A 26,523-nucleotide genomic window follows, 5' to 3' on the forward strand; every position below is an offset into this window, starting at 1 on the left:
GTATTCATTTATTCTTTTCTTCTTTAGAAGCTGGAAACAGGAAGTGTTTGGCCTTCTGTTTGCATTACGAGGAACTGAATTATTCAGTTGAAAGACTTCCTTTGAGCTGAAACAATTAGCAAAGATCAACAATCTATTTTAACTTCTATCAAACGATGCAGTTCTAGTTCTTTAATTAAGTCGATTTTCCGCTGTCCTTTCAGATTTAGATTAATATTTGGAGCAGCAGGAGGCTGAAGACGCAGAGTTTGTTTACGGGAAGTCTTGAGGGGTGTTCGGGTCACCCCCATCATCATCACAGCTTTCAGTAATTAAGGAAATAAAGGGTCAATTGTGTAAGAAAAGGGAACGATTGGAGGAAAACAGGAGGAGAGATTGGGAATTTTCCAGTAGTGTACATAGTTACAGTGTTTGAGTAAATGCACTTCCTGACCTCTGACCTCTGGTGTGTGCGTGAGGACATCAGAAGGCTCGGTGCTCGGTGATGAAGCGCTGTGACTCCCATTGTTTCGTTTCCTGAAATAGTCTGCTGGGACCTGCAGCAACAATGGCCCCAGACTATCAAAGAGTGTCACGACACACACACACAGACACACACACACACACACACACACACACGGACAGACATCCAGGAGCTAGCTGAAGTTAGCTGTTCCATTTGACTTGTCTGAGTGGAGGCAGTCGCTGTCTGTCTGTCTGTCTGTCTGTCTGTCTGTCTGTCTGCTGCTCATCAGTAATAATGAGGGTCGGGTGGTGGTGGTGGTTGTAGGTCGGGGTTAATGAGTTTACGAGACAAGCAGGGGGCACACTGATGGAGCACACACTCCATCAGATAAGATAATGGTGCTTCTGTGCTCGGCCTCTCCTCTTAATTGTCCTCTCCTTAATGTGTGTTTGCGTCTTTGACTGTGTTTCTGTCTGTTTGTAGCCAGAGAGGAATCAGTGATTATAAAATATGATTTATTCTAACACTGACATTATTTATGATTTTCACCTTTTAAGTTAAGGCCGCATGGTTTGATTCCCTTTTAAAAATGTCTTGTGAACAAGCTTTAATAATACATTGTAATCATTCTTAAAATAAAGGTGCTCAGGTGGGATATTTCAGCTCGTTTCGAGAGCAGAGCATCATGTTCTCGTTCTCTTTTTAATATTTTCTTTTTAAAAGATATTTCAGCAAGAATCTTGATGTTAGAAAACCTTTGAAAAATGTACATATATACTTTAAAGCAGGTTTACAGGGAGACACAAAGCCCTGAAAAAGTGGATCTGGGTTTTACTGTGTTTATGGAAAAAACAGGGTTTATTTTACAAGGAAGAGGAAGATAAATCTTTTTGTCAGTTTGGTTTTAATGCATAAAAAGTTGTACTTCCTGCTTTATGTCTGATGGTAAAGAAAAAATCTTAATCCTCCTATTTTATACTTAAGCTTGATAACTGTATTCAATGGGTAAACCTTAGTCTCACTGTTTCACTCACATTGGTTTCAGCAGCTGCTATCCACACCAACACTCAACATGTAACACACATGACTGCGCTTTAATAATATTACACACAGTAACTACTTTCAGCACATTCTGTTACAGCACAATGACTCAAACTGTGCTTTCTCTCTTAAGATGATTGATAGCCAGGATTAGATTTAATATCAGAAGCTTGTACCTGTTAACAGGGACTATAAAGGTGAGCCCAGGCTGATGTCTTCAGGTGTTCAGGTGGGGAGGAGGGAGTGAGCGAGAACAGGGGAACATGTCGGCCTTTTCAGAACATGGCCTCAATGACTTCATCTGGGAGCAGAGCTTGAAAGTGTGTTTGTGCGAGTATGTGTGTAGTTTTTGTTAATGTTGGCAGTAATGAAGTGCATTGTTGAACTGAGTGAATGAAACGCTGGTACAAATTCAAATGAACTCGCAGACACAAAGCTTCAACTCAGAGGCTTTACTTGCACTGTGACTGAGTCCCTGGAACATTGAATCTGCGAAACAATGTGACCAACAGACTCATATGCAAACAATTAGCGGTGGCTTGAGTTAGACTGTTAATTGTTTTTTTTAGCATAATGACAAAATGTTTTAACATTGAAGCCAAAAGGTCAATTTCAGCACGCTTTGTTTGACCTCTGTCACTTTAATGTCCTCTTGAGACAGCGACAATGTTCAGGCAACTAAACACCTTTAAAGGAGAGTGCTGTACTTTAAATGTGGGCCCTGATTTTACATATTTTATGATGTGAAGGAAAGGTACAAAAAGTGGCGTACTGCTCAGGTTGTTATTCCAACTGTCTCAAGACTCCATTGACAAAAATGGCAATCTACTACGGCTATTCCTTTTTTCACCCATTAGTCATTAAGACCCTGAATATGTAGAAACACCACAAAAATACTGCTTGCCCTGACTCGTCATCAGCTAGAACATTACTTTTCTAACTAATCTTGGTCAGCCTGGTTGGACAGGAGCTAACAGGAGAATGTAATCGTACAAATGACATGTAAGCAGGGTTGGGAGGGTTACTTTGGAAGTGTATTCAGATACAGTCACTGATTACCTGTTAAAAAATGTAATTAGTAACCTAATTCAAGTATCACAATTTTAAAGTAACGTTACTTTCAGTTACTTTGGATTACTTCGACACTAAATCTGCAAATAAAGACAAGAGAAAAGACATATCGATACTTTTGTCTCACCTATGGTCACGAGCTTTGGGTAGTGACCGAAAGAATGAGATCGCGGATACAAGCGGCCGAAATGAGTTTCCTTCGGAGGGTGTCTGGGCTCAGCCTTAGAGATAGGGTCAGGAGCTCGGAGATCCGGGGGGGGGGAGCTCGGAGTAGAGCCGCTTCTCCTTCGCGTCGAAAGGAGCCAGTTGAGGTGGTTCGGGCATCTGGTTAGGATGCCTCCTGGGCGCCTCCCTTTGGAGGTTTTCCGGGCACTTCCAACTGGGAGGAGACCCCGGGGCAGACCCAGAGCTCGCTGGAGGGATTATATATCTGGCCTGGGAAACGCCTCCGAATCCCCCAGGAGGAACTGAGTAGGCTGCCACCGCGACCCGGCCCCGGATAAGCGGAGGATAATGGATGGATGGATGGATAGTAGGAGACGACGGGTTAGCTAACATTTTTAACTGGAATCCTGTGCGGCTAACGTTAGCGGTTGGTCTTACCTGTTAATGTTTCTTTAAACTAGATGTCGAGGCCTGCCTTGGATAATGACTCGCACTGTGCTGCGATGTTGCTCCCACTTTCTCCTTTGAAGACAAAATGATGGCTTAATTTCCACCCAGTGAAAGCTACTTATTCACCCCAGGCCATGGCAACCAGAGACTGCTGATGGAGGAGCGTGTGCGCGCAGGTGCATGTATTATCAGAGACGGACGGTTCAGAAATGAGACGCCAGATGTTACAGAGCATCTTTGGTATTATTTCGTCTTCATTTTAAAATGTGTTTTAACTGTAACTGTAACGGAATACAGTTCCCTTTTTTTTCTATCCTAACTACGTAACCTCGGGAAATAACAATTTTATTTACCTCCGCCCGCCATCTTTCTTCCCGATACAACTCAACAAATTGTGTAACAAAACTTTCAACAATCTGCTAAATCTTTTCACCCAGATGTTTATGTAAACTCTCCAAGTAGGTAATACATTTTTCCGATTATTGCAATACCACATGAATGCAGCATAACATCTGACTTTAACCTCATGTATTTTAGCGCTGTGGGATGACGTGTTGGAGGCTTTGAGGCAAAAGAGATTTGTTCTCCTCTCTGTTTTTGAAACTTAACTTCCTCAGTTTTTAATACTGAATGAAATGTTTGTCCGTTTGCACTCTCCCGACCCGCATGCAGCAGATTTGTGATGTGTCAGTGATGAACGTCATGGTGTCACCACAGAGGCAGGAGGCTATCTGGAGTTCAGCAGAGCCTCGCCTCGTCTGTTGTGGTTTTTGAACTTATCGTGCTCGTAGAGCCTGCAGACAGATCAGACGCCTGAAAGCTCTTTGTTCGCACAGATGTTTTGAACCTTAATCTGATTTCATGCTCCGTTCGTTTTCAAAACACAACACGCTCTCTTTATACAGTCATCATTTATGCGTTACGCAAACTCTTTAATCTGTCTTGTGGGAATTGTAGTTTTTATGGGGCCTGCAGCAGTCTGTTAATACTTCCTCTGTTTTATGCTGTGGTGACAGATGAATGGCCTTTCAGTTACATCTTGAAGTCCTTGGAAATTCAATTTGGCCAGAGCAGAAATGTTTCCGTCTTGTGTCTGGCTGTGTATTTTACTCGGTGAAAACCACAGTCGGATTTTCAATTTTAGTTGAATAATTTTCACTCGACTCACTCGTTGAAAACAGTGTAGCGCTCTGCGGTTATTCCCAAGCTCCAAACTTTAAACGCTGCGTGTGGTTAAGATTTGGATTACACAATTTTTGTTGCTTCTCTAATTCATACACATTTTCCTCTGCATACAGTGGGGAAGTACTATGATTATCTCGGCTAAAATAATCTATGAACAGATATCCCTCCTTAATGTAGACGGAAATCTCCAACAGGTAGATATGTTATTTTATTAACTTAAAGCTCCTGTCAGGAGATTTTATCTGCTTATGAAACAACCTGAAATGAATCCTGATGCCTCCATATGACCTACAAAGCAAACGAGACCATCAGTGAGACTATTTCTATATTAATTTTGAACACTGTTATTGTTGCAACCGGGACGGTGTTAGACGAGGCGATGAACAGCACGCTCAGAAACAGCCTTTGTTTCCTTTTCCATGAGTATGCAGTGGTAATCTGGCAGCTATTTAAGATTTAGTCTTCAGACAAAAATGCTTTTTACTTTTGGTCGTTTTCACCCTTTATAGTTTTAGTCAACGAAACCTCAACACGTGTTGTATGTCCCTCTCTCCAGTCTCCCTTGTCTCGTTTTTACCTGTTTGCTTCAGGTAAAATTAAGACTTTAAATTTCAGTAGATTATCCGTACAGTGAAAGAACGATGAGGGCACAGCATCTAAATATGACTTTTCATAATTGCTTCACATTTAAACAGTTTGACTGAAGCAGATGGTCGATGATCACTCCTTTTTGTGCGGAAAAAAACATCAAATTACGCACAGAGCCTGAAGCAGAAAGCCCCTGTTAACAGAGAAACTTCACAACCACCTTCGTGATACCTGTTATATCCAACCTGGTTACCAAGTTACAGGAATGATTTGCTTGTATTTGACAGATTACACACAGTAGGGAGAAAATTCGTTTCGTCTTCGTCATGGAAAAAAGATCGTTGACGAGCATTTTGTCGTCATTATTTTCGTTAATGAAATGAACACTGCTCGCATTATGTTGGTGTGTTTGCAGCACAGATGTATGTGTGTTGAATATACATATATTTTGGTCATTGTCCATCCCCACATGTCTGTATTAGTAGGGGACCGTTCTGGTGCTGCATCAGGCAGTTTCCAGCTTCTACACAGTTTGCTGTGATAATGTGACAATGCTGGTCTGAGACAATGAAACAAGGTAAACTTAAAACATGATATGAATGTGTTACAGACGGTGTGCAGTGGCTGAAAGAGTTAAATTACAGATTGAAGACAGAATCATGACGTCCTAATATTGTTTGTTATACAGTGACTGAACTTCTGGACTGTCTGTTTGAACTTTGACCTCATAATATGACTCACTTCATCTCAGCGCAAAGGACCAGAGAAGGAAAGCATGTCCTCGGAAAAAATACCCAGAATTGAGCTGGCTGGCAGGATCTGGACATCGTGCAGGTTTCATGTAGACGGCATTTTGTTTGTTTTAGTTTTCAGGATTACATTTTGATTGCTGGAATAAGTGTTCTTTTTATCTATCAGCCAAAAGCTGAACAGAATAATGGCGAAGAAATGAAGATAATCACCTGGATCCACATCTTTCAGCGCTCGTCCACTTTAGTGTTTGTTTTTGAAGACAAACTGTCATTTCTTTAAGCCCACTACCGTCACGTGTAGCGCTGCTGGCGGGGCTCCAAACACGTAGTAAAGATTAAATAAAGTCCTTGCTCAATCCAAATCAAAAAGGACAAGTTGAACAAACAAACACACAGAGCAGGAACACGCAGAACAGACAGCAGGGCCACAGGTCACCTGAGATAGAAGAGGTAGTCTTTGGTAATTATAATTCTTACTTTGATGCAGGAAGCTCTTTTTAGTTCAAATATAATGCATTAAAGGACAACAGGTGACACTCATTTGTTAAACATGTATCTGAATGTTATTGGCTTTTGAAAATGTCGTCATATAAATATTTATAATGTACAAATTCGGGGCGCCGGTTTAGCTCAGCGGCTAAATTGTGCGTCCCATGTACAGAGGCCCGCCCTCGGCCCCTTGGTGCGTCACCCCCAACTCTCTCTTCCACCGCCTCTGAATAAATGGTCTGTGCTTGTCTGTGGAGAACATATGGATTGTCTAGTGTTTTTCATGGACAGCGCAGGACTGTTCTGTCTGATCTGTGATGTACCAAGTGATGCTTTTGTAGTCTAAGTACCTTTTCTTAAAGTTGTAATCAAGTTCTCTTTGGTGGCACCTGTGGCGATAAACGGTTATTGCAGGAGCATGCTTAAGATATCCAGACAGTGTCGCATGTGTGACGTCCACGGTTGGCTCCGGTTGTAACTCTTGCCTTCATCTGAGCGTCGAGTTTGTTTCTTTTTCTTTGGATTTTCACTTACTGTTGAAGTTGTATCTGTAGTCATCCATCTTTTCTTTGTTTGTTCAGCCATAGTAGATTACTGTTTACTCGCAACACTTGCAGAGACCGGAAAAGCAGCCGCTTAGCTCCGCCTACCCTCTCTGGCAGACCAAACACTGCTGGGTGATGGAAAATGCGTCACTAACTGTGCGCCGCTTGTGATTTTTTCCATGAATGTCGCCACAGAATGTCGACATTAGATCTTAACGTTGATGTGATTGTACATGTTCATGCTCGAAGTTGAACTCTGTTATGCAAAAACACACTATTACAAGTGACGTTGATGTTTTTCCTGCAACATTCTAAAGTGATAAGGTCAAATTAACAAACTCCAATGTGTTTTAGGATTTTTTTTCGGGGTATGCTTAAGTGTTTCTAATGTGGCGTTTCCAGGAATTTGGACCTAAAATGTTTTTGCTATCTCCCCATAGCAAGACATTTGAAAAGCTTCCACCCTGTAGCCACATTTGTCTAACAGTGGCAGTGTGACTCGCAGAAAACACACACTCTGTATTTATTCTGAAAAGCTTGTTGTGCTTGAACGTCTGAGTGCAACTAACTGTGGACGGTCAAATTATGTGCTGGCCTCATTGCATACTGACTTATAAAATATTGTTGTTTGACCGCCGTGAGAAGAGCCTGACAATGAGGGCTTTCATACCAGAATCATTCATGATGCCATAACTCTGCAGGATGGAGAAAAAAAGCATCATCACATCTGATTTCCACAAAATAAAATCAAACTTTGAAGCAAAAAGAGCAAAAACTCAACAAACCAGCTGCTTTTCAGTGTCACAGAGCCAAACTGAAGCTGTAACCGCCTCGCTCTTTGTGTTTGTCTGTGCAGGAGCAGCTCGGAGCGGCGTAAGGAGAAGTCTCGGGACGCGGCTCGCTGCAGACGCAGCAAAGAGACGGAGGTTTTCTACGACCTGGCTCATCAGCTGCCTTTACCCCACAGCGTCAGCGCCCACCTGGACAAGGCCTCCATCATGAGGCTGGCTATCAGCTTCCTGCGCACACGCAAGCTGCTCGCCACAGGTACGGACACACACGAGCAATCGCACGCAGGAGGAAAATATACAAGTACATGATGGCCAAGACACATTGGTTTGTGTTGGAGTGTTGGAGTCTGTCTGTTGCTATGTGAGACTAATTGTCCAGTAAAGTAGGAAGGTATTTGTCAACCCTTTATTTTTTGCATTTCTTCTCCTTCCGCTCGTCTCTTTTAAAATTAGAAGCCGAGGAAACACGACAAAGAAGCAGACCTATTGTTCTGACATTCCACCTCGTCGCTGTCTCGCAGCGAGATCAGAGAGCTGAAAAATTAAACAACTTTAGCAGCGTCACAGCGGTCAGCGCGGCACTTTAATGTGTCACAAACAGTTTCATTTTCTGCTAATAGAGTTTCAGAAGAGTTCTCGCATTCAGTTTTCACAGCAGAGAAAAGCCACATCTGTTCTTGATGATTGATGATCGTCTGTCGTGTAAAATCAGGTTCTGTGGCGTTAAAAAATAATTGGCTGCTAAACAAGCCATTGTAATGACAAGCTGTCGGTGCAACAGGAAAATCATTTGATTAATACAAGGGCTTAACCTTATCTTTAGATCTTTACACCAACACTTGACATTTTATTCTGCCATCATTCACGTCTTATATAACTCCCCATGGCATACATGCTGTGTTTTTATAAACGGCCTTGCATTGTTTGCCGGGGAAGCAGTAACGCATACAACCGATGCTTCCTTAAACAACAGCGACAGGTTCTTCCTATTTATGTTTCATCAGTCGGACGAAGAATCAATCAACCTCCTTTAATTAACTGGTTTATTTTTAGAGCACATTTCATTCAGTGAGTGCAGATTAAAGGGCTGTACCTTAAAATAAAATAACAATGGAAGTGAAAAACCATGAGCAAAAATGTTTTGAATTTCAATAAGAGATCACAAAAGCTTAGAAATTGGATGGGGAGAGCACACAAATTGAGCAGGTTATTTATATAATTCACAAGTTACTGTGAAGGAGATGCGATTTAAATTGTAAGGGTAATATAATTATCTTTATGCAATATATAAAATAAAAGAGATCAGAATTAACATTAAGATATCAGAAAGCTAAAGGAATTTTGTGATATTTCAGGGATTTTAAACATTAATAATATTTATTGCAATAAATGTCAGTTTATTACCTTGTTAAAATGATACTTTGATAAATCCTATAATATATAATTTCCAAATTACCTAACAAGATTAACTTTATGTCTGCTCATGTCCTTTAATCGTTTTCACCGCAGCAAATGGAATCATCTATCAGACTGACTGACTAACACTGTCATAAAAACCCGCCATATGTGTTGCAGCACCTGACAAACTGCATTACAGTCTGCATTGTCCAACACAACTGAATGTAAAAATGTGTGGGTAAATGCACTATTACAGGTGTTTTTAGCAACACAACTTGTGCAAAAATGTTTTGGGGATTTGCAGTAAAAAAAACAACAATTATTTTAGTTAATCTAAGATGTCTCCATATTCCGCTGCACGTGACCTTTGACCTTTCTGACCTCAGAAATCAGAAAAAAACTCAAAAAGAAATGTCATGATTTTAGTAGCACAAATATGATTTTGTATTTGTATATATAATATTATCCAACAATCTATTATCTATACCGCTTATCCTGTTTGGGGTCACGGGCAGCTGGAGCCTATCCCAGCTGTCATTGGGCGAGAGGCGGGGTACACCCTGGACTGATCGCCTGTCAGTCACAGGGCTGACACATCGAGACTGTTCACTCTCACATTCACACCTATGGGCAATTTAGAGTCACCAGTGAACCTAACGAGCATGTCTTTGGACTGCGGGAGGAAGCCGGTGTACCCGGAGGGAACCAACGCATGCAGGGGGGAGAACATGCAAACTCCACACAGAAAGGCCCACTTCATCCGAGCCAGGATTCAAACCAGGAACCTTTTAGCTGTGAAGCGACAGTGCTTACCACTGCAGCACCATGCAGCTGTCAATACAATATTGCCTCACAAAACAGCACTATCATGATACATACTTCTTTTTCCACACACCTAAAAAATGACATCTACTGCACATCTGTGACTGTATTAATTAACACTGATTTAGGTGATGAGGCAACATATTTTGCTGAAACTATACACACACAAAAGTTTAGTGTAGTGTTGTAAGAAGAAAAACAAGACATGTTTTCTTCTTTCTGTGGAGATACTTTCAGTTTTATGTTCCAAGATTAAAGTTGTCTGCCTTTAAAACTTCAGCTGATACACCCACCGTTGTGGGTTAGCGCAGATATCCAACATGCTATCACAGACAATTGGGACAATAAAAGAACAAGGGATGGAGGTGGAGAAGAGGTGAGCAGGAGGACAGAAGATGGCATATGTCACAGAGGAAAAGGGTGCATGAAGAGGAGGAGGAGTGAAGGTAATGAGGGTAGGAAAGCAGTGGATGAGAGGGGAGGAGAGGACAGGGAGATCCGTGCGATGCAGCAGCAGATAGAGCGTTATCATAGCCGTCTGATTGCTCCGTGATGGAAGCACAGATTGGAGAGGAAGCGACGAGCTCTGCCCATCGTTCAGCTGCTGCTGGCATTACCCTCGCTAGCCATAACACCCGACCGCCCTGGCGCCAAACATGCTGGCCTGCACACACACACACACACACACACACTTCTGCACAACAGGCTGAATATGCTCTAAAAAGCACAAATGCAAGCAACTGTACGGCTTGGTTATGTAAGCTAATGCGGGACTGGAGGAACAGTGATGTACAGATTAGGAGGTATTCAAAAGCTGATGGGGCTATATGTTTTTTCACTTGCATCAGTGTTCTAAATTATAGCTAGTTATTTGTGGTGAAGCAGAAGGAAGCTAGCACCTTGTCAAGAGTAGAAAAATACTGATTACTGTTATGTTTTATCCTTAAGTTAATGTATGTATCAAAAAGAAATGTAAAAACACAAAACTGTAATGAAAGGATAAAGTATTTTGTTTGTTTTGCTAACATTAGCATAGAGAACAACGCTTAGCCTCTTAAATAATTCATAAATATACATAATTTAGAGCATAAATGGTCTTATTTCACAGTAAAACTTGATTATTATGACATAGAAATGGAAAATGAACAGCTTTAAAAAAAGAAATAGCAACTTGAGGAGCAGTTTTTGGTTGGTTTTAGGATGTTTTAGCCTAGCATAGCAAAATTGTCTGGAAGCAGAGAAGAACTGCTAGCTTAAAAGCTATATTGTTTCCTTAGACAGGGCACATGTAGCTTAGGTTAAATACCTCAGGAAGGAGAACTGCTAGCTTAGCATTCAAAGGTAAAAAAAGGCCACCTTCCAATAAATCTTACAAACGTATACAGTGTTGTTAGCAAGCAGGGTTTCTAGATTTTTATTTTCTATTTTTGGGGCAAACCCAATGACTGTATATAAAGATGGACGCCGCGTCTCCATCTGCTCTCATTGTATAAAATTGTTGCCAAAATAGCCCCAGTGATGGGCACCGCCATCTTACGTGATGGTGACATCATTTAGAGCCACAGACTGCGCAGTAGAGATCAGCAGGTGGAGCCGCCGTAGCCACTACCGCTAACCAAAACACACACTTAACTTACCGAAAAACAAACGGCAAGGATCCCGCACGTCGCTGTATTTAACAGCAGAACAGCTTCTTGTGTTGGTCTGAAGCAGACGTTCACAGATATGTAAACTTCAGTGACTGTAATGATTGTTGTAGTTACGTTACGTTTAGTTTAAGATGTTTTGGCTTCACTTTTAGGGATATTCCGATAATATGAATAATTCCTTTGAGTGTTTTTAACCCTCTGCTTTACTTCAGTGTTAGCTTTTAGAAGCTCTCGGACTTTTTCATTTCATTTCTTGACATTTAAATCTTTTTTCATGATTCATATAATTTTTGTTCTTTTGTTGTGAAATACCAAGATAGAGACATGACGTTTCGGTCTTTGATTACTGTAGTGCAGATCAGAGAGTAGATGACGTCAACAGGGTTTCCTCTGATGGTTTTGTCACGCGCTAAACAATCAAAAGTTTGCCTCTTCAAGTCTTCTGTTTGAAAATTGTTATGAGAGCAGGCGCTAGAAAAGCTTTAACTATAAGTGAAGGAGAAAAGGAAGGAAAGGAAAAGTGTCATGTGACCCTGCTGTCACTTTATTCTGTCCAGTGCAGCAGAACAAATGTCAAAAACAGAGGAAATGATTATCTGAGCAGCAGCTGTCCCTATCAGACGCTCTTTTCTGCACCCTATTATTTTCAAACAGGGGCGGTTACGCAACCGAAGAACAACAGAGAGAAGAAAAGTGCAGCTCGGTCTAAATGACCGCTAATCACAGCTAAGTATGTAGGCCAAAGGTGCTGCTGGACTTTGGACCAGGCCCTAAGAGCCTCCCCCCCGGCTCCTCAGGGCCCATGAGAAAGCTCATGGCTCCCCTGGGGGTTCACGCTATCCGGGCCTGGCTCCAAACTCAAACCCCAGGCCTTGTTTGGAGCCTTGAGAACTGGCCTCTCTTATCTCAGGGAAGCACACTGGAGGAATTGCAAGCACCCCCGCCCCTTCAGCTACTGGGCTTTTTTCAGCTGGAAAACGTCGTACACACACACACACACACACACACACACACACACACACACACACACAGACAGTCTCAAGCTGGGGCCGGCTAGTCGCTGGCTGTTTTTTGTATTAATTAGCTGCAGCAGGACATCGTGGACACACTGGAGTCTCTGTGTATAAATGTTTGGATGCAGCACTGTACATGTCTGAACATAATTTTGCAATGTGTAAGTTATGCTCTAAAAGCGGGCCGCTATTACGACTGCTTGTGTAGCTGTGGGTGAAGTTTGTTGGGGGGGTGGGGGTCTGGGGTCGGGAGTGGCCTGAGACACAGGAAGAAGCTGCACTGGTTTGTTTTGGCCCTGAGCCAAAGCTTCAAGAAGGAAAAACAAGCCTGATGTGTGCACGTTAACAGAAACACACACACATTTTTAATAACAACTTAAAATTGGCAAAGAATGAGAGAAACAAGCTGTGTGTGTAACCCCCCCCCTTGTTTTCTGTCCCTCCCTCCAGGCTGCAGCAGCAGCAGCAGTGACACCAGCGAGGACGGGCAGATGGACAGTCTGTACCTGAAGTCTCTGGAAGGCTTCGTCAACGTGATAACGTCCGACGGTGACATGATATTCATGTCCGAGAACATCAACAAATTCATGGGGCTCACGCAGGTAAACAAATGTTCAAGAGCACAAGGAATATAATTTAAAGCTTAATCCAAAAGGCAGCGGGACTTAGTTGAAGTTCTTGAAGACGTTTCACCTCTCATCCGCTTCTTCAGTTCTGAACTGACTGCTGGACAGAGCTAGAAATATGAAGAAGCCTTTCAGAGGGGAGATGAAACGGCTTCAAGAACTTTAACCAAGTCAAGTTGCCTTTTGGATTAAGCTTTGAATTACCACGGCCTGGATGAACCTTCACAGAGAAGGAATATAATTAAACAGACACATTTAAACTGTCATAAATAGCAACTTTGCACGTTGATCAGTCGGAATTTGTTTTCAATACAGTCTGTAGAAAAATATGTAAATTACAGTGTCAAAAGCACAACATATATGATATATAATGAGAAATAAAGGGTTAATTTGCTTTGATAGATCTCAGACAGGTTTATTTCTTTTCCTAAATCAGAAAAAAATGTATTATTTTTTTTATTTTGTCAGGAAGTCCCTTTGAGATAGAAAATATCTCTTTTACAATATAATAAAATGTGGCATATACAACATGATAAACACAAGCACACGTAAGATGACAGAAAAACAGAAGAGAAAAAGAAACCAAAATAAATCCTTCTAAATGTATCCCACATCATTCATTCTTATGCAGCTTGAAAAAAGACACTTAGAAAACATTTTGTCAGATTTAATTTAATTTTTTGTTTTTATTTTTACACTTTTAAAAAGTGTCAGTACTATGGAAAGTTTACTCTAATTTTAACAACATTAGCTTCGATTTATTCATTTTCTTTTGTTTATATATTTTTATATTTCTGCCTGCATCTTAAATGTATATATTTTCCTTGCCTTAGATATATATATTTAGCTCAAAATTTCCCTTCCTTTTCCTCAATTTTTCTTGTTAGATTTTTAGTACCGCTTCCCTATTTTGTTTTATATATTTTATGTATTTTATATTTATTATGTAGCGCCTGGCTAAATAATTTCACACAGTTGTACTTGTATAACCGGAGTGACAATAAATAGCTTAGTGTGTTTTATTCCCTGGCAGCAAAATTAAAAAACAAACCAAACAGGAGAGGAGGAGAAATTGGCTGCACATAGTTTTCTGTTGTCTATCCGAGTTTCTGCTCGTTTTGTGTCGAAAGAATCCAAGTTTCTAGGAGACACACATCCATTCCTCTCACTTTAAGTAAACTGCTGTTGTTTCTGCTGCAATATTATGCACAACACAGCATGTCTTACCCTGATACAGACTGTGTTGTGAAAGTAGCAGGAAGGTCATGAATTCATGTAACAATGTGTACTTTTCATGGAGTTATTTTACATTTTTCAGGCGGATCTCACTGGTCACAGCATCTTCGACTTCACCCATCCATGTGACCACGAGGAGATCAGAGAAAACCTCAGCCTGAAGACAGCTGGTCAGTCTTAACACACACACCTGTTATCCTCATTCTTGTTCTAACCTTATTACTAAAAACACTTACAAACAATCTCACTGTAAAGTTTTAACACCATATATAAAGCTTCCTTCACTCTGAATTCAAAAGCTACTGTAAATCTGCTTCACTCCTTCAGGAGTAACAGGAGCAATGATCACAGGTCAATTGAATGAAACCGGTCGGTCCAATAAAAGCATAAACATGCCTGCAGTTCACATGGCACCCTGCCCATTAGATTAGGACAGCTCGTGTGTGCGAGGGTTGTTCTACAGTATGTAAGAGTCCAGAAAAGACCCAACCTTTTCCCACTGTGAGTCAAAGCTGGTGTTCTCTGTAATCGATAGAAGCAATAATATTTGAAATTGGCGCCATAGCTGTGGGAGAAAGTTGCCCATTCTACATTCCTACAACACCCAGCATGCATTGCGCCCCTCCCTCTGAAAGGAATGGCCCGGTGAGAGACACTGGTATGAAATACTACTGTTTTCGCTGCAGGCAATGTCTCATAGCGGTGCAGAATCCAAAATATGATGAGAACATACTGGTGGATTGTCTAAAAAATCTTCAGGTCTGCAGTCTACATTTCAAACCTGGCGAATTGGAACGAGACATGACATCAGAGGCCGGAGTCCTGGATTAAGGAAGTGTAGTCTAGCAAGCTCCCTGGCCTCCGCAAGATGACAAGTTTTACGTAGTCTGGTAGAGGTTTACCAGGAACCATTGGAGAATCAGATAGCGTCCTCTAAAGGCACAGAGCCAAATTGCATTTTCTTCCTACCATAATGGCATTAGCTCCCCATAATAGCATGATCGGACTGAGGTTGAACATCGGCGAACTGGCCCTTTAAGAACATTTATATATAGAACTGCAATGCTAGTTTTACAGCCGGACACTTCTGCAGTTCTTTTTGCACAATATAAGCTTCAATATTTTGGCAGCATAACACACCCTCCATGATGAAAACGTACCTGCATCCACCTCAAAACTACTACTGTAAATGGTCGACCTCAGATGGTCTGCATGTGTGTCTGATTTGTGCATGTGTGTGCCAAAACACACTCTTACACAACTAATGACCAAAACACTGACTGGAAATATTACTTATCAAGCTCAGATCGTTTAATATTTAACATATTACGACACATTAATTGCCCTTTAGTCCAAAATATACTTTGCAGGCATGCATGGAACAAATTTTGGCCACGCCCACAGGAAGTGTATATCCTTTCACACCATTTGTGTAGCTTGTAATGCATCTTTGTAATAGACAGTTAATGGACAGTTATAAGATGTGTAAAGCCTTAAAGGTTATTAGCACCTCCTGTATGCTGCACAGAACAAGGAAAACGAGGCAAAAACCCACACATGTATGGTGTTACATAATATCATCTATCTCATGAACAAGTGCCCTGAACAAACACGAGAACAGAAGGTCAGAGACCATATAGAGGACAACCTAAAGAGAGATACAGCAGAGGGGAATGCGTGCGTGTTATTGTGTGTGTGTTTATGTGGGAGCTGGTGAGTACGTGTGCAGGGACGAGGGAAAGGCGATGATAAGTGCTGAGAGCGTGAGGACGAGAAGACGAGGAAAGGCACTGTGAGAGAGATGAGCCGAGCATTATCTGTCACAGAAAGAGTACATGGTGTGTTCAAGTGTCAAAATAAAACGCAGGATTACACACATGCTGCAGGATTTCTGCCTTCACGTTCAGGGCTTTTACTTTGGAAAGCCACATCAAACACAAATGTGCAAGACTGGAAGATAGTAAGTGTGTAAGTGACTCAAACACACACACACACACACACACACACACACACACACAGTCGCACTCACTAAGCTGTGGTTGATAACTCTTATCAGCCGGGACCACAAAACACACAATCAGAACAATACTCCTTATAGTCCTTTTCCCTTTAACACACATAAACACGTATAGACACACACACATTTTGATCTGTAAGAAGAGAGAAGGTTTTTTTTGTCTTGTTTGTTTTGTGTAGGTGTAACTTTATACAGATAAATACTCATGTGAGTGTGCAGAACGACAAAAGACACACTTCAGCACTTCGCTCTATAGCTGCAGCTCTGAGGCTGAACTCTGAACTTGTGATGTAACAGCTTGGCCCAATTTCATGTCCTGTGTGTGTGTGTGTGTGTGTGTGTGTGTGTGTGTGTGCGTGCGTGCGTGAGTGTGCGGGAGAACTCAACAAGTTTAAACCTTGACTGTTTTCCCAGTCACATAAGGGAGAAAGAAATGAGGAGAGAGAAATGGGTTAACCTTGTTTTTTGCTGCTCCTTCTGCCACGAAAAATAAATGATAATAGAATAGGATAGAATGATCAAAGTATAAAGTGCAAGTATGCAATTGGGCTGAGCTTAGGTTTAGTCATTACATCATATTGAAACTTAAAAGTTCACACATTTGTTTTTTCAAAATGGCGACAAAAACAAGGGAAAAACTAAATAATATGTTAGCTCATAATTAACTTGTTTTATATATTAATATATATTTTTATATATGAATTGTTAAATATATTTTTCTTGTACATATTATTATTAGAATTATTTCTATGACTAAAAAATACACCTGTCCTCTCCACAGGATGTTATAGGCCAAAGAGTGTATTTTGGCCTGTTTGGCCTTGGTTAGATTCTGCCTTACTCTGTATCATTTATTTAAAACTCAGATAGTTTTATTTAACATTAAATAGTCTTTTTTCTTTTCTTTTTTCTACCATAATGGCATTAGCTCCCCATAATAGCATGATAGGACTGATGTTGAAAATCAGCGAACTTGCCCTTTAAGGTTTTTTAGAGCTCCTGTAAGGAACTTTCAGTTTGTGCCGATTTTGGCGCCCCCTGTGGTCAAAGAAGTACCTATTATTTCTTTTCTGATCTTGTCCTGCACACATGTATGTTGTGTTTTCTGGTGAAAAATCTCCTCCTGCTTTCTTTTATCATTTAAACACATCACTCATCAAGAATCTTTGCAGTGAAAAATGTAAACAAAGGCTGTTTCGACCACTACCTTCAATCTCCAGTTTGACACCTACCCTGCTGCAGCAGTTACAGGCATTAAAATATCTACAAAGAAATAATCAATCTTGTCACTATTACATGTGTAGGCATCAGTATTAATTTCAGTCTGTTTCATAACCACTAAAAAACTCCTCACAGGAGCTTTAAGTAAGAGTTTCCAACCATGCATGATGTCTACTGCAGATGACTTATATGAAACTCCCTTAAAATCCAATATATAAGGCACATGACACTTGACGTGATTTTTCATTTGTCAATCAGCTCATGACTTTATCTCTATGTTTAACAGGATGTTTTTTTTTGTACTTGCAGGAGTCGTATTGGTTTAAATAGTGTGTTGTCTTTGACTGTTTGTGTTTCAGGCAGCGGCTTCGGTAAGAAAGGCAAAGAGCTGAGCACTGAACGAGATTTCTTCATGAGGATGAAATGCACAGTGACCAACAGAGGACGCACCGTCAACCTCAAGTCCGCCAGCTGGAAGGTGAGAGAGAGAGAGAGGCGATATTCGCACCTTTTGCATGTTTTTCCACTATGAAAATTAATTACACATCTTTAACATCCCTATTATGATAAGTCATTGCAATTATGGTTGTTCTAGAAGAAACAAAACAAAAAAAACACCAGAGACACCACCCGTCCAATGACATTCAACCAAGTGACATGTGTTCCCTCCAGGTGCTGCACTGCACCGGACACCTGAAGATGTACAACAGCTGCCCTCCGCGAGGGCTGTGTGGCTTCAAGGAGCCTCCGCTCACCTGCGCTGTCCTGATGTGCGAACCCATCCCACACCCATCCAACATCGACACGCCGCTGGACAGCAAGACCTTCCTGAGCAGACACAGCATGGACATGAAGTTCACCTACTGTGACGAGAGGTAGGCAGAATATCAGACGCAGCGGGATGCACACAGTCTGAGGAGGGAAAGCATTACAGGAAGTGAAGTACAGACATTTATAAGAGGAAAGAGTTGTAATATGTATCAGTCTCTGGTGCTTTTTGTGAAGCCAGGAAGCTACATTTATTGAATTGTGGAACAAAGCAGGTCAAATAAGGAGAAGAGAAATGATGATACAAAGGCATTTTAAGTGTTGTTTTGTTTATCAAAACTTTGTTTTACTTCTGATCTAATGCAAAATCATGTTAAGGACCTTCCTTGTCAAAAAGACATTTCCAACATAAAATGGGTTGCTAGTTTTCTTAGTAGTTAGATTTTAAGTTTCACCTTAAAGAGGGGATATAATGCTGTGTCATGTTTTAAGACATATATATAATGTTACAATGTTGGATGTCCAGACTAAACGTGGGTGAAGTTTCAAATCTGTAGGTAAAAGTATGTTGTAGTAATCCCCAGGCTTCTCAGCTCAGTCTGCACGCTGCTGTGAACGCCAGGTTTCACACAGTTTTTTCTACACGCTGCACTTTGTGACGTCACAAAGTGCAGCCTCGGCAGGCTTCGGAGAGCTGGTCAATCAGAAGAAAGTGGGCTTGTAGGGGTGGGGTTTCTTAAAGGGACCGAGCCGACTGAGTCGTTTCAGGCAGGAGTTTTTTTAAACCGTAAATTATGCTAAGCTACTCAACAGGAATCACAGAGTGAAATATGGAGCTTGAAATTAGCATAATACCCCCCTTTAATGTGAGATCACATCCAGCGCAGATAATGAAAACAAAAAAACATCCTCACATAACTTACCAGAACTGCAGAGCGTTGGAGCTGAAGCAGTCTCCATTCTGCATGTGTGACTTCATCATCCATCCATTATCTACACCGCTTATCCTGTTCAGGGTCATGGGGGGGCTGAAGCCTATCCCAGCTGTCATTGGGGCGAGAGGCAGAGTACACCCTGGACTGATCGCCAGTCAATCACAGGGCTGACGCATAGAGACAGATAACCTTTCACGCTCACACCCACACCTACAGGCAATTAAGAGTCACCAGTGAACCTAATGAGCCTGTCTTTGGACTGTGGGAGGAAGCCTGATGCACGGGGAGAACACGCAAACTCCACACAGAAAGGCCCACTTCGTCTGACCTTACTGTGTAAAACATGCAGGTCAGAAGTCAGCGGAGCCTGAAATTGTGTCCTTAAGTTAATACATTTATTTCACAAAGAAAGAACTCACTTTGAGTGGGTTTTGAAACAATCACAAATTAGAGCCTGAAAGTAGAAAACGTGCTTCAAGCATGCCTTAACCAAAAAAGGATGAGTGTACCTGCTGAGTCTTTTAAGAACCTCTGTGAGGTTCAGGAGAGTTCAACATCATCTTCATGTTGTGGACCGCTGCCAGTTAAAACACGACTTAAAGTACAGCACGCCCCACAAACACACATACACACACACACACACACACACGAGTCTTTCTGACTGATTACAGTGTTGACTGAATCCGTTTGACTTGGCAGAGGCATCAGTGAGAAATGTAAGCCAGAGATGAAACATTAATGCTTTAATAAGACGCTCTCACGACACCGTCAGACCGCGCCAACTGTTCCGGACCACGGCAACCCGTGTAGACAAGTTTAAAACAACACAATCCAGTGTCGTAAAGATGTCACTTAGGCTGCTGTCTGACATCTTATCAGTTACGTCACTGGGGCAGCGTAGTGCTGCTTCCTGCTGTCACGTGTGTGTGTGTGTCATTAGTGCCACCGTGTCGTCGGAGGTTACTCTTTTATTGGCTCCTGTACGAGGAGCACACTCGAGCACACACTGCTTCGAGTTACACAATCCCTCAATCTTATCGTGTCGCTCATGCAGGACAAAGGTTACTTTGGAGATAAGTGAATTTGCATGTTTGTATGCTTTGCGCGTCCGTGTGCTCCGTGCTACAGACAAGAACCAACTTTCTGTTTCGCCTTTTTGGTGCGATTTGATAGCTGCCCAGATCTTCTCTCCAATTACACAAATGAGTATACGGTAGGTGGGTCGCCCTCCTGGCCCAGCAGGGACTTAGACTCATTAGGGAAAGGACAAAATGTTTCTTCAGCTCATGTCTGGCAGTGTGAGAGGTTGCGTAGGAAAAGGAAAGTACGAACAAAGAAGAGAGGAAGAAGCGAAGAAGAGAAAATGGGAAGACACAATGTCCAGTAGAAATCAGATCATTTAGGATTACGCAACTTCCAAAAAATCCAGTCGGTTCATAACGAACATAATTATCAGCAATGTCCCGATCAAGTTTTAGTTCGCTTAGTTCTCGATCCAAGTCATTTCATTTTGTGTATCTGTTGATTGCCGGTCCCATAGGCCTAGTTTAGAAGGGTTCACAGGGTTCACTGAACCCCTAGTGGCCATAGAAATGCAAGTACTTAAATAGCTATGTTTTTTATAATAACTTCATGTAATGCCTTACTCTATAATAATAGATGCAAATAGTTTATTATTTTAGTGATTATTTTGACCCATGACAGGCAAGGAAGGAGAGGTTAGCTCACAGCGTTACTTCTGCCTTCAAAAGTTTTTGAATTCCTAAACCTCGTTAAAAAATCAACACCAGCTGGGCCCACAGAAGAGACTGAAAGAACAGAGTCGAGAATTTCACAGCAGCTGCCGCAAACGTTAACGGCGGCAGCGTTGTCATTGCTAATGGCAACAGCGCTGAAGCCGCATCGGCTGCTGTCGGCCGCCACGCCAGAGTCAGTCTTGGTTTCTCTAAGGAAAGTGTGGAACAAGTACTACTGAAGAGAGTCAGGCGGTACTGGAGTAGCTCATCTGAGAGGCTCACAAAGCATGGAACATCACAGGCACACTTTACTTGCATGAAGCAGTTTATAAATGCCCAGCGATCCCACTACAGTAGACCTCTCTGTATACTTGTTAAGGTTTTTTATCAGACCTCAAAGGGTCGGTCTATGAACGAGCGTGCAAGGCTCATCTCTGGAGAACCACTAACAGCTGAGGATCTGTACCAGCTTTACTTTCAGGCTGTTCGGTTTGTGTGAGTTCGGTTTCTGTGGTAGGCCTAATTCTCGCAGTATTTCATCACTCTGACTCTGTGGTACACATTGCATTTCCTCTATTATTTGTGAACCCCAACCTTAAAGTTCAAAGTACGCCTATGCCCGGTCCCTATCCGATACTTTTATTCCTTTTAGATCCCCAGTACAAACTTTAAGAACATTGAAGTTAGTAAAATCAATCCAACGTAACCGGTACATGCTTGACAATTACATCGCTACTCAATGTATTAAGAAAAGACTGCATCCAAGTTTGCACATAAATTAATCAGGTACATAACTCATACAGATTCTCGTACCACGCTTTACTGTCCTTTATGGACGGAGCTCAGCAGAGCAAAAACAAAAGCTTTGTGAAATGATATGAGATATACTTTCTGCTACACATTAGTATTTTCTTGTGTTCTTAATCCACTTCCCTGCTCAGCTCTTGCCTTTCACCGTCTCTTTTTTTTAACCTTATTTTATCCACTTTGCTTTAAGATGTGCCTCTCCTCGCATCTCCTCTCTTTCATGTCCTCTGCCCCCCCCTCCCTCCCTCCCTCCTCTCTGAGGCTGCATCTGTGAGTGTTATGTAATCTGAGGACAAGAGTCTTTTCTGCCCCAGCAGACCTTTCTCACTTCACCTCCTCTCCTCTTCCCCCCAACATCCCTCACACGACTCATCCACACATCCTACTGTGACTTAATCACTTACAATTTATCTTCATCATTCACATTTTTATTTTTAAGAATTCTCGTCTGTAAATCAGGGCTGCCACTAATGACCATTTTTAAAACGTTATTGTTTTTGTCGCATTCCTAAGAAATGTGCTCAACATAATGGAAGAAATAAAATAACTACTCCCGGAAGCCCAACGCCCACGAACACACACACACACACACATACACACACACACACACACACACACACACTTACACACACACACACAAACACACAGTCGACCTAACATTTATTCTGTGGAAGTTCTAAGGAAGCAGGCAGACGACCTTATGGCTTTATGAGTGTTTTAAACAGATACGAGGACGAAAGATATTAAAAAGCTCTCCCTACTAATGAATTCACAACACTGCTCACACTGCTCGTGCATACTGTAGCACTTGTGCTGCTGTGGTATGCCAGTGAAACTTTGCACAGGGTACAAACCAGCATTTGTTTTGTGACCATTTGAAGTACTTGCATGCTTTCGAAGCCTTGGGCCTTTTGGAAACGTTCACTCACTGAACCGAGTCGGACTCTGCTGCTGCGCTGCGTTGACTGGAGCTGCTCAGCCGACCAATGACTCGAGCCAGAATTGAGTGACATCATGACGCAGAAGAAAAAAATATTGATGTTGGCACATTTACAGCGTCACCGTCATCGATTACATCGACTATTCGCGGCAGCCCTAGTGTGAATGTGCAAACAGTTGGGTGCTGGTTTAGCTCAGCGGTTAAATCTACAGTCCTCGATGCGGCGGCCCTGGGTTCAACTCCCCACTCTCTCTTCCCCCATTTCCACCACTATCCACTATCCTCTCTCTAAAAAATAGAGGCATTAAAAGTCCAAAAAAAAATCGTGAATTTTTTTTTTTTTTAAAGAATGTGCAATCAGTAACCCGAACTTCACGGTATGAATCATTCATGACACATATAGGCAATATGATTCTATTGTAGCTTGATTTAATGTGTTTCTATGTACACTTAGAGAAGAAACTTGGAGTAGGGTAGCAGCAAATTAATAATTTACAAGTATTTACATGCACTCAATGAATGTATGTTATAAAAAATAACATTATCATGATCCACAGTCAAGCGAAAATATAAAATAAAACTTGTAAATTGCTTATTTATTATTTATAAGACTATTCACTTCTTTATCAATTTAACAATCGTTTCACAAAAATGTTACAAATATATTAATAATAAAATCATTTGAATAGGAAGCTATATTTTATGTCAACATAACTGTATTTAAAAGACATAAGCATCATCCTTAAACATATGAGTCACCTCCACTCACAAACATCTTATCGTAGGTCTTATTGTTAGATTTGGTGAACTCTTGTCCGACCTGACTGAAAGGCCTTTAAGATGCAGCCACTTTAATTTACTCAAAGCCTGACGAATCAGTCTGCATTCTTCGTCCGAGTTTACCCTCTGCGGTCTCCTTATGGCCACAGAACCTCGTGTTCACGGGGGTCACTTCCTGTTGTTGGTTTGGATTATGTTCTCACAGCACAGTTTGTTGAGAAGAGAATCCCCTTTAAACCAACTAAAGGGGTGATTAATCACCGCTAACACAAGTCGGGTGTTTGTATGGCATAACAATGAAGGCCTACGCTCATAAAAGTCACCTAAATGCCTCTTTTTTTGTAATCAGATGACTTTACTCCTGTAATTTACCCCCAAAACCACTTCATGGAGATTTTTACAGGGAGAGAAAAGCTGGAGAGAAATGAAAGGAACATTGGGGATTTCTTAAACGAGGAAACTCAAAGCCTCATGACTAAAGTGAACTCATGATGAGAGCGATAGAGAAAGATTAGCTGTTCTCAGAAGCACGGGGAGTTAGCAGAGACAGAGAATGTGAATAATTCTTATCTTTGGACGACTCTGTTAGATTTACAAATCATGTGTGAAGCCTTTTGAAGTGAAGAGGTTCAGAACAGAGCGGGATTTGTCTTTTTTGACTGCATTAAGGAAAGGAATCTAACATCAAATGCTCTACATCGTTGTAATGATCTGTCTTGTATGTGTGTGTGTAACAGGGTAACAGAGCTGATGGGTTACACCCCTGAGGATCTGCTGGGTCGTTCAGTGTACGACTTTTACCATGCCCTGGACTCAGACAGCGTGACCAAGAGCCACCACAACTGTAAGTACAAACAACTAATGTAACGTGTCTCCTTATAGTATGAAAATCCTTCTTTTCTTTTCCATATACACTGCTCAAAAAAATTAAGGGAACACTTAATCGTCACATTATAACACCGAGTCACTTAAACTTCAGGGATATCAATCTGATCATACACCAGAATTGGCAGGTCCGCCATTGGCGCCCCGTTCTCTTCACAGATGAGAGCAGGTTCGCACTGAGCACATGTGACAGACGTGACAGAGTCTGGAGATGCCGTGGTGACCGTTATGCTGCCTGTAACATCATCCAGCATGACCGGTTTGGCGGTGGGTCAGTGATGGTCTGGGGAGGCATTTCCTTGGAGGGCCGCACAGACCTCCATGTCATAGCCAATGGTACCCTGACTGCTGTTAGGTACCGGGATGAAATCCTTCAAGCAATTTTTAGACCTCGTGGTTGTGCAGTGGGCCCTTGGTTCCTCCTGGTGCAGGACAATGCCCGGCCTCATGTGGCCAGAGTGACCCTCTCGTTCCCCTGACCTAAATCCAATTGAGCACCTATGGGACATTATGTATCGGTGCAATCAGACACCGTCAAGTGCCGCCACAGACTGTCCAGGAGCTCACTGATGCCCTGATACAGGTCTGGGAGGAGATCCCCCAGGACACCATCCGCCGACTCATCAGGAGCATGCCCAGACGTTGTCGGGAGTGCATGCGAGCTCGCGGGGGCCATACACAGTACTCAGTCACATTATGGGTTGCCATGATGACATTCACGCAGGTTGGATCAGCCTAAATTTTGTACTCTGATTTAGGGTGTGATTTTGAATCCAACCCTCAATGGGCTGATGATTTTGGTTTCCACTGACCGTTTCATCATTTTGTTCTCCACAAAAGATTTTCAACCTGATTCATACGTTCATCAAGATCTGATGTTTGATTTAAGTGTTCCCTTAATTTTTTTGAGCAGTGTATACACACACATATACATACATATAGATATAGATACATGTGTTTCTGTGTATGTCTGTGTGTGTGCAGAGCAGGGACATGGTGATAAGATGATTCTATTACATCAACAAAAGCCTCTGATGGCCTGAACACAGTGGACAGGGCACCAGGTGGCCTCTATTACATTCTAATGAGCTCTTTGTGTGCATGCGTGTGTGTGTGTGTGTGTGTGTGTGTGTGTTAACAAGGCTCTGAAGTGTCATGGCTTTTCTCTTCACTGACAGTATTAGTCATTAGAGATCTGAAGAGCAGCGACAGTACAAAAGGAAGAGTGGTAATTTAGCTCCTTAAAAACCATCCCTGCAATATAATGGAGCCATGTGTGTACGCGCTCTGTGTGTCTGTGTGTGCAGAAAACATCCCTTTTGAATTCAGCATTGCTACAATTTCTGTAACAGTGCCATCTAAAGCTTTTTAGAACCATAACTACTTTTTGATATTGTATTTTGTAACATGATGTTTGATGTGTTCTAGAAACGACATTTGACTGGATCCCCCGGATTCTGATACACACTTTTTAAAGTGACCAAATCTGGATTACCAGTGCTCTTAATGGTTCTGTATAATACAGTGTAGGCTACTACATATGTGAAGAACAAAAGGTGGAATGGCCAGCACTTTAAGTGTTTTTATTTGAGAGACAGAATACAGCTCAATAAAACAATATATCTCCTTCCAGTTTCAAATGTTTCCAACAGACAAACCTGTTGTGACCAGCAAATAAAAGAACAGATTAAGGACCTGCTGTAACAGACCTGATTTACCAAAATAAAACATGGACCTGTGCAGGACTCGGCTTGGGTCTCAGGATCCGAGCAGACCTATGGGGACCTCCAAAATACAATAATGTGGAATTGGCCGTCATTGTAATTAATAAGTGAGAAATTAAAGGTAGAATTGAATAGTTTTTGTGTGATATTGAGATTATTTTATGGTTCCAAAATATTTTTTCTTCATTATTTTACTGTATGATAAAGTTTAAAAAGTAAAGTAACGCCTCCTTGATTCACTTTATAACTTTTTAGTTTAATTAAGTGTATAATATAAATATAAATATACAGTATAAAATAAATTATACAATTGTAAATTGTTTGATCAATATATACGTTTTATTTATTATTATCTTTATTACATTACGTTCCTGAAACCCAGCTTGTATCCGCCCGTCTGCTGGGATCAGGATAATCCTGATATTTTTGGATCAAATGTTTCCA

At 41.5% G+C, this 26,523-nt stretch overlaps 1 protein-coding gene across 1 annotated transcript in view; it reads left to right on the forward strand.

Moving 5' to 3' along the window:
• epas1b (endothelial PAS domain protein 1b) overlaps nt 1–26,523 on the forward strand; it is a 59,798-nt gene that overhangs the window by 22,492 nt on the left and 10,783 nt on the right. Inside the window, exons 2-7 of the mRNA XM_069658335.1 lie at nt 7,588–7,778; nt 12,855–13,006; nt 14,349–14,436; nt 17,864–17,982; nt 18,177–18,379; nt 24,208–24,314. Coding sequence (XP_069514436.1) covers nt 7,588–7,778; nt 12,855–13,006; nt 14,349–14,436; nt 17,864–17,982; nt 18,177–18,379; nt 24,208–24,314 — 860 coding nt within the window. The remainder of the gene's footprint in view (nt 1–7,587; nt 7,779–12,854; nt 13,007–14,348; nt 14,437–17,863; nt 17,983–18,176; nt 18,380–24,207; nt 24,315–26,523) is intronic.

Source organism: Semicossyphus pulcher, unplaced genomic scaffold (genome assembly GCF_022749685.1).
Source record: "Semicossyphus pulcher isolate SPU_LCO1_2020_fin unplaced genomic scaffold, fSemPul1.0.p SCAF_12, whole genome shotgun sequence".
Lineage (NCBI taxonomy): Eukaryota > Metazoa > Chordata > Actinopteri > Labriformes > Labridae > Semicossyphus > Semicossyphus pulcher.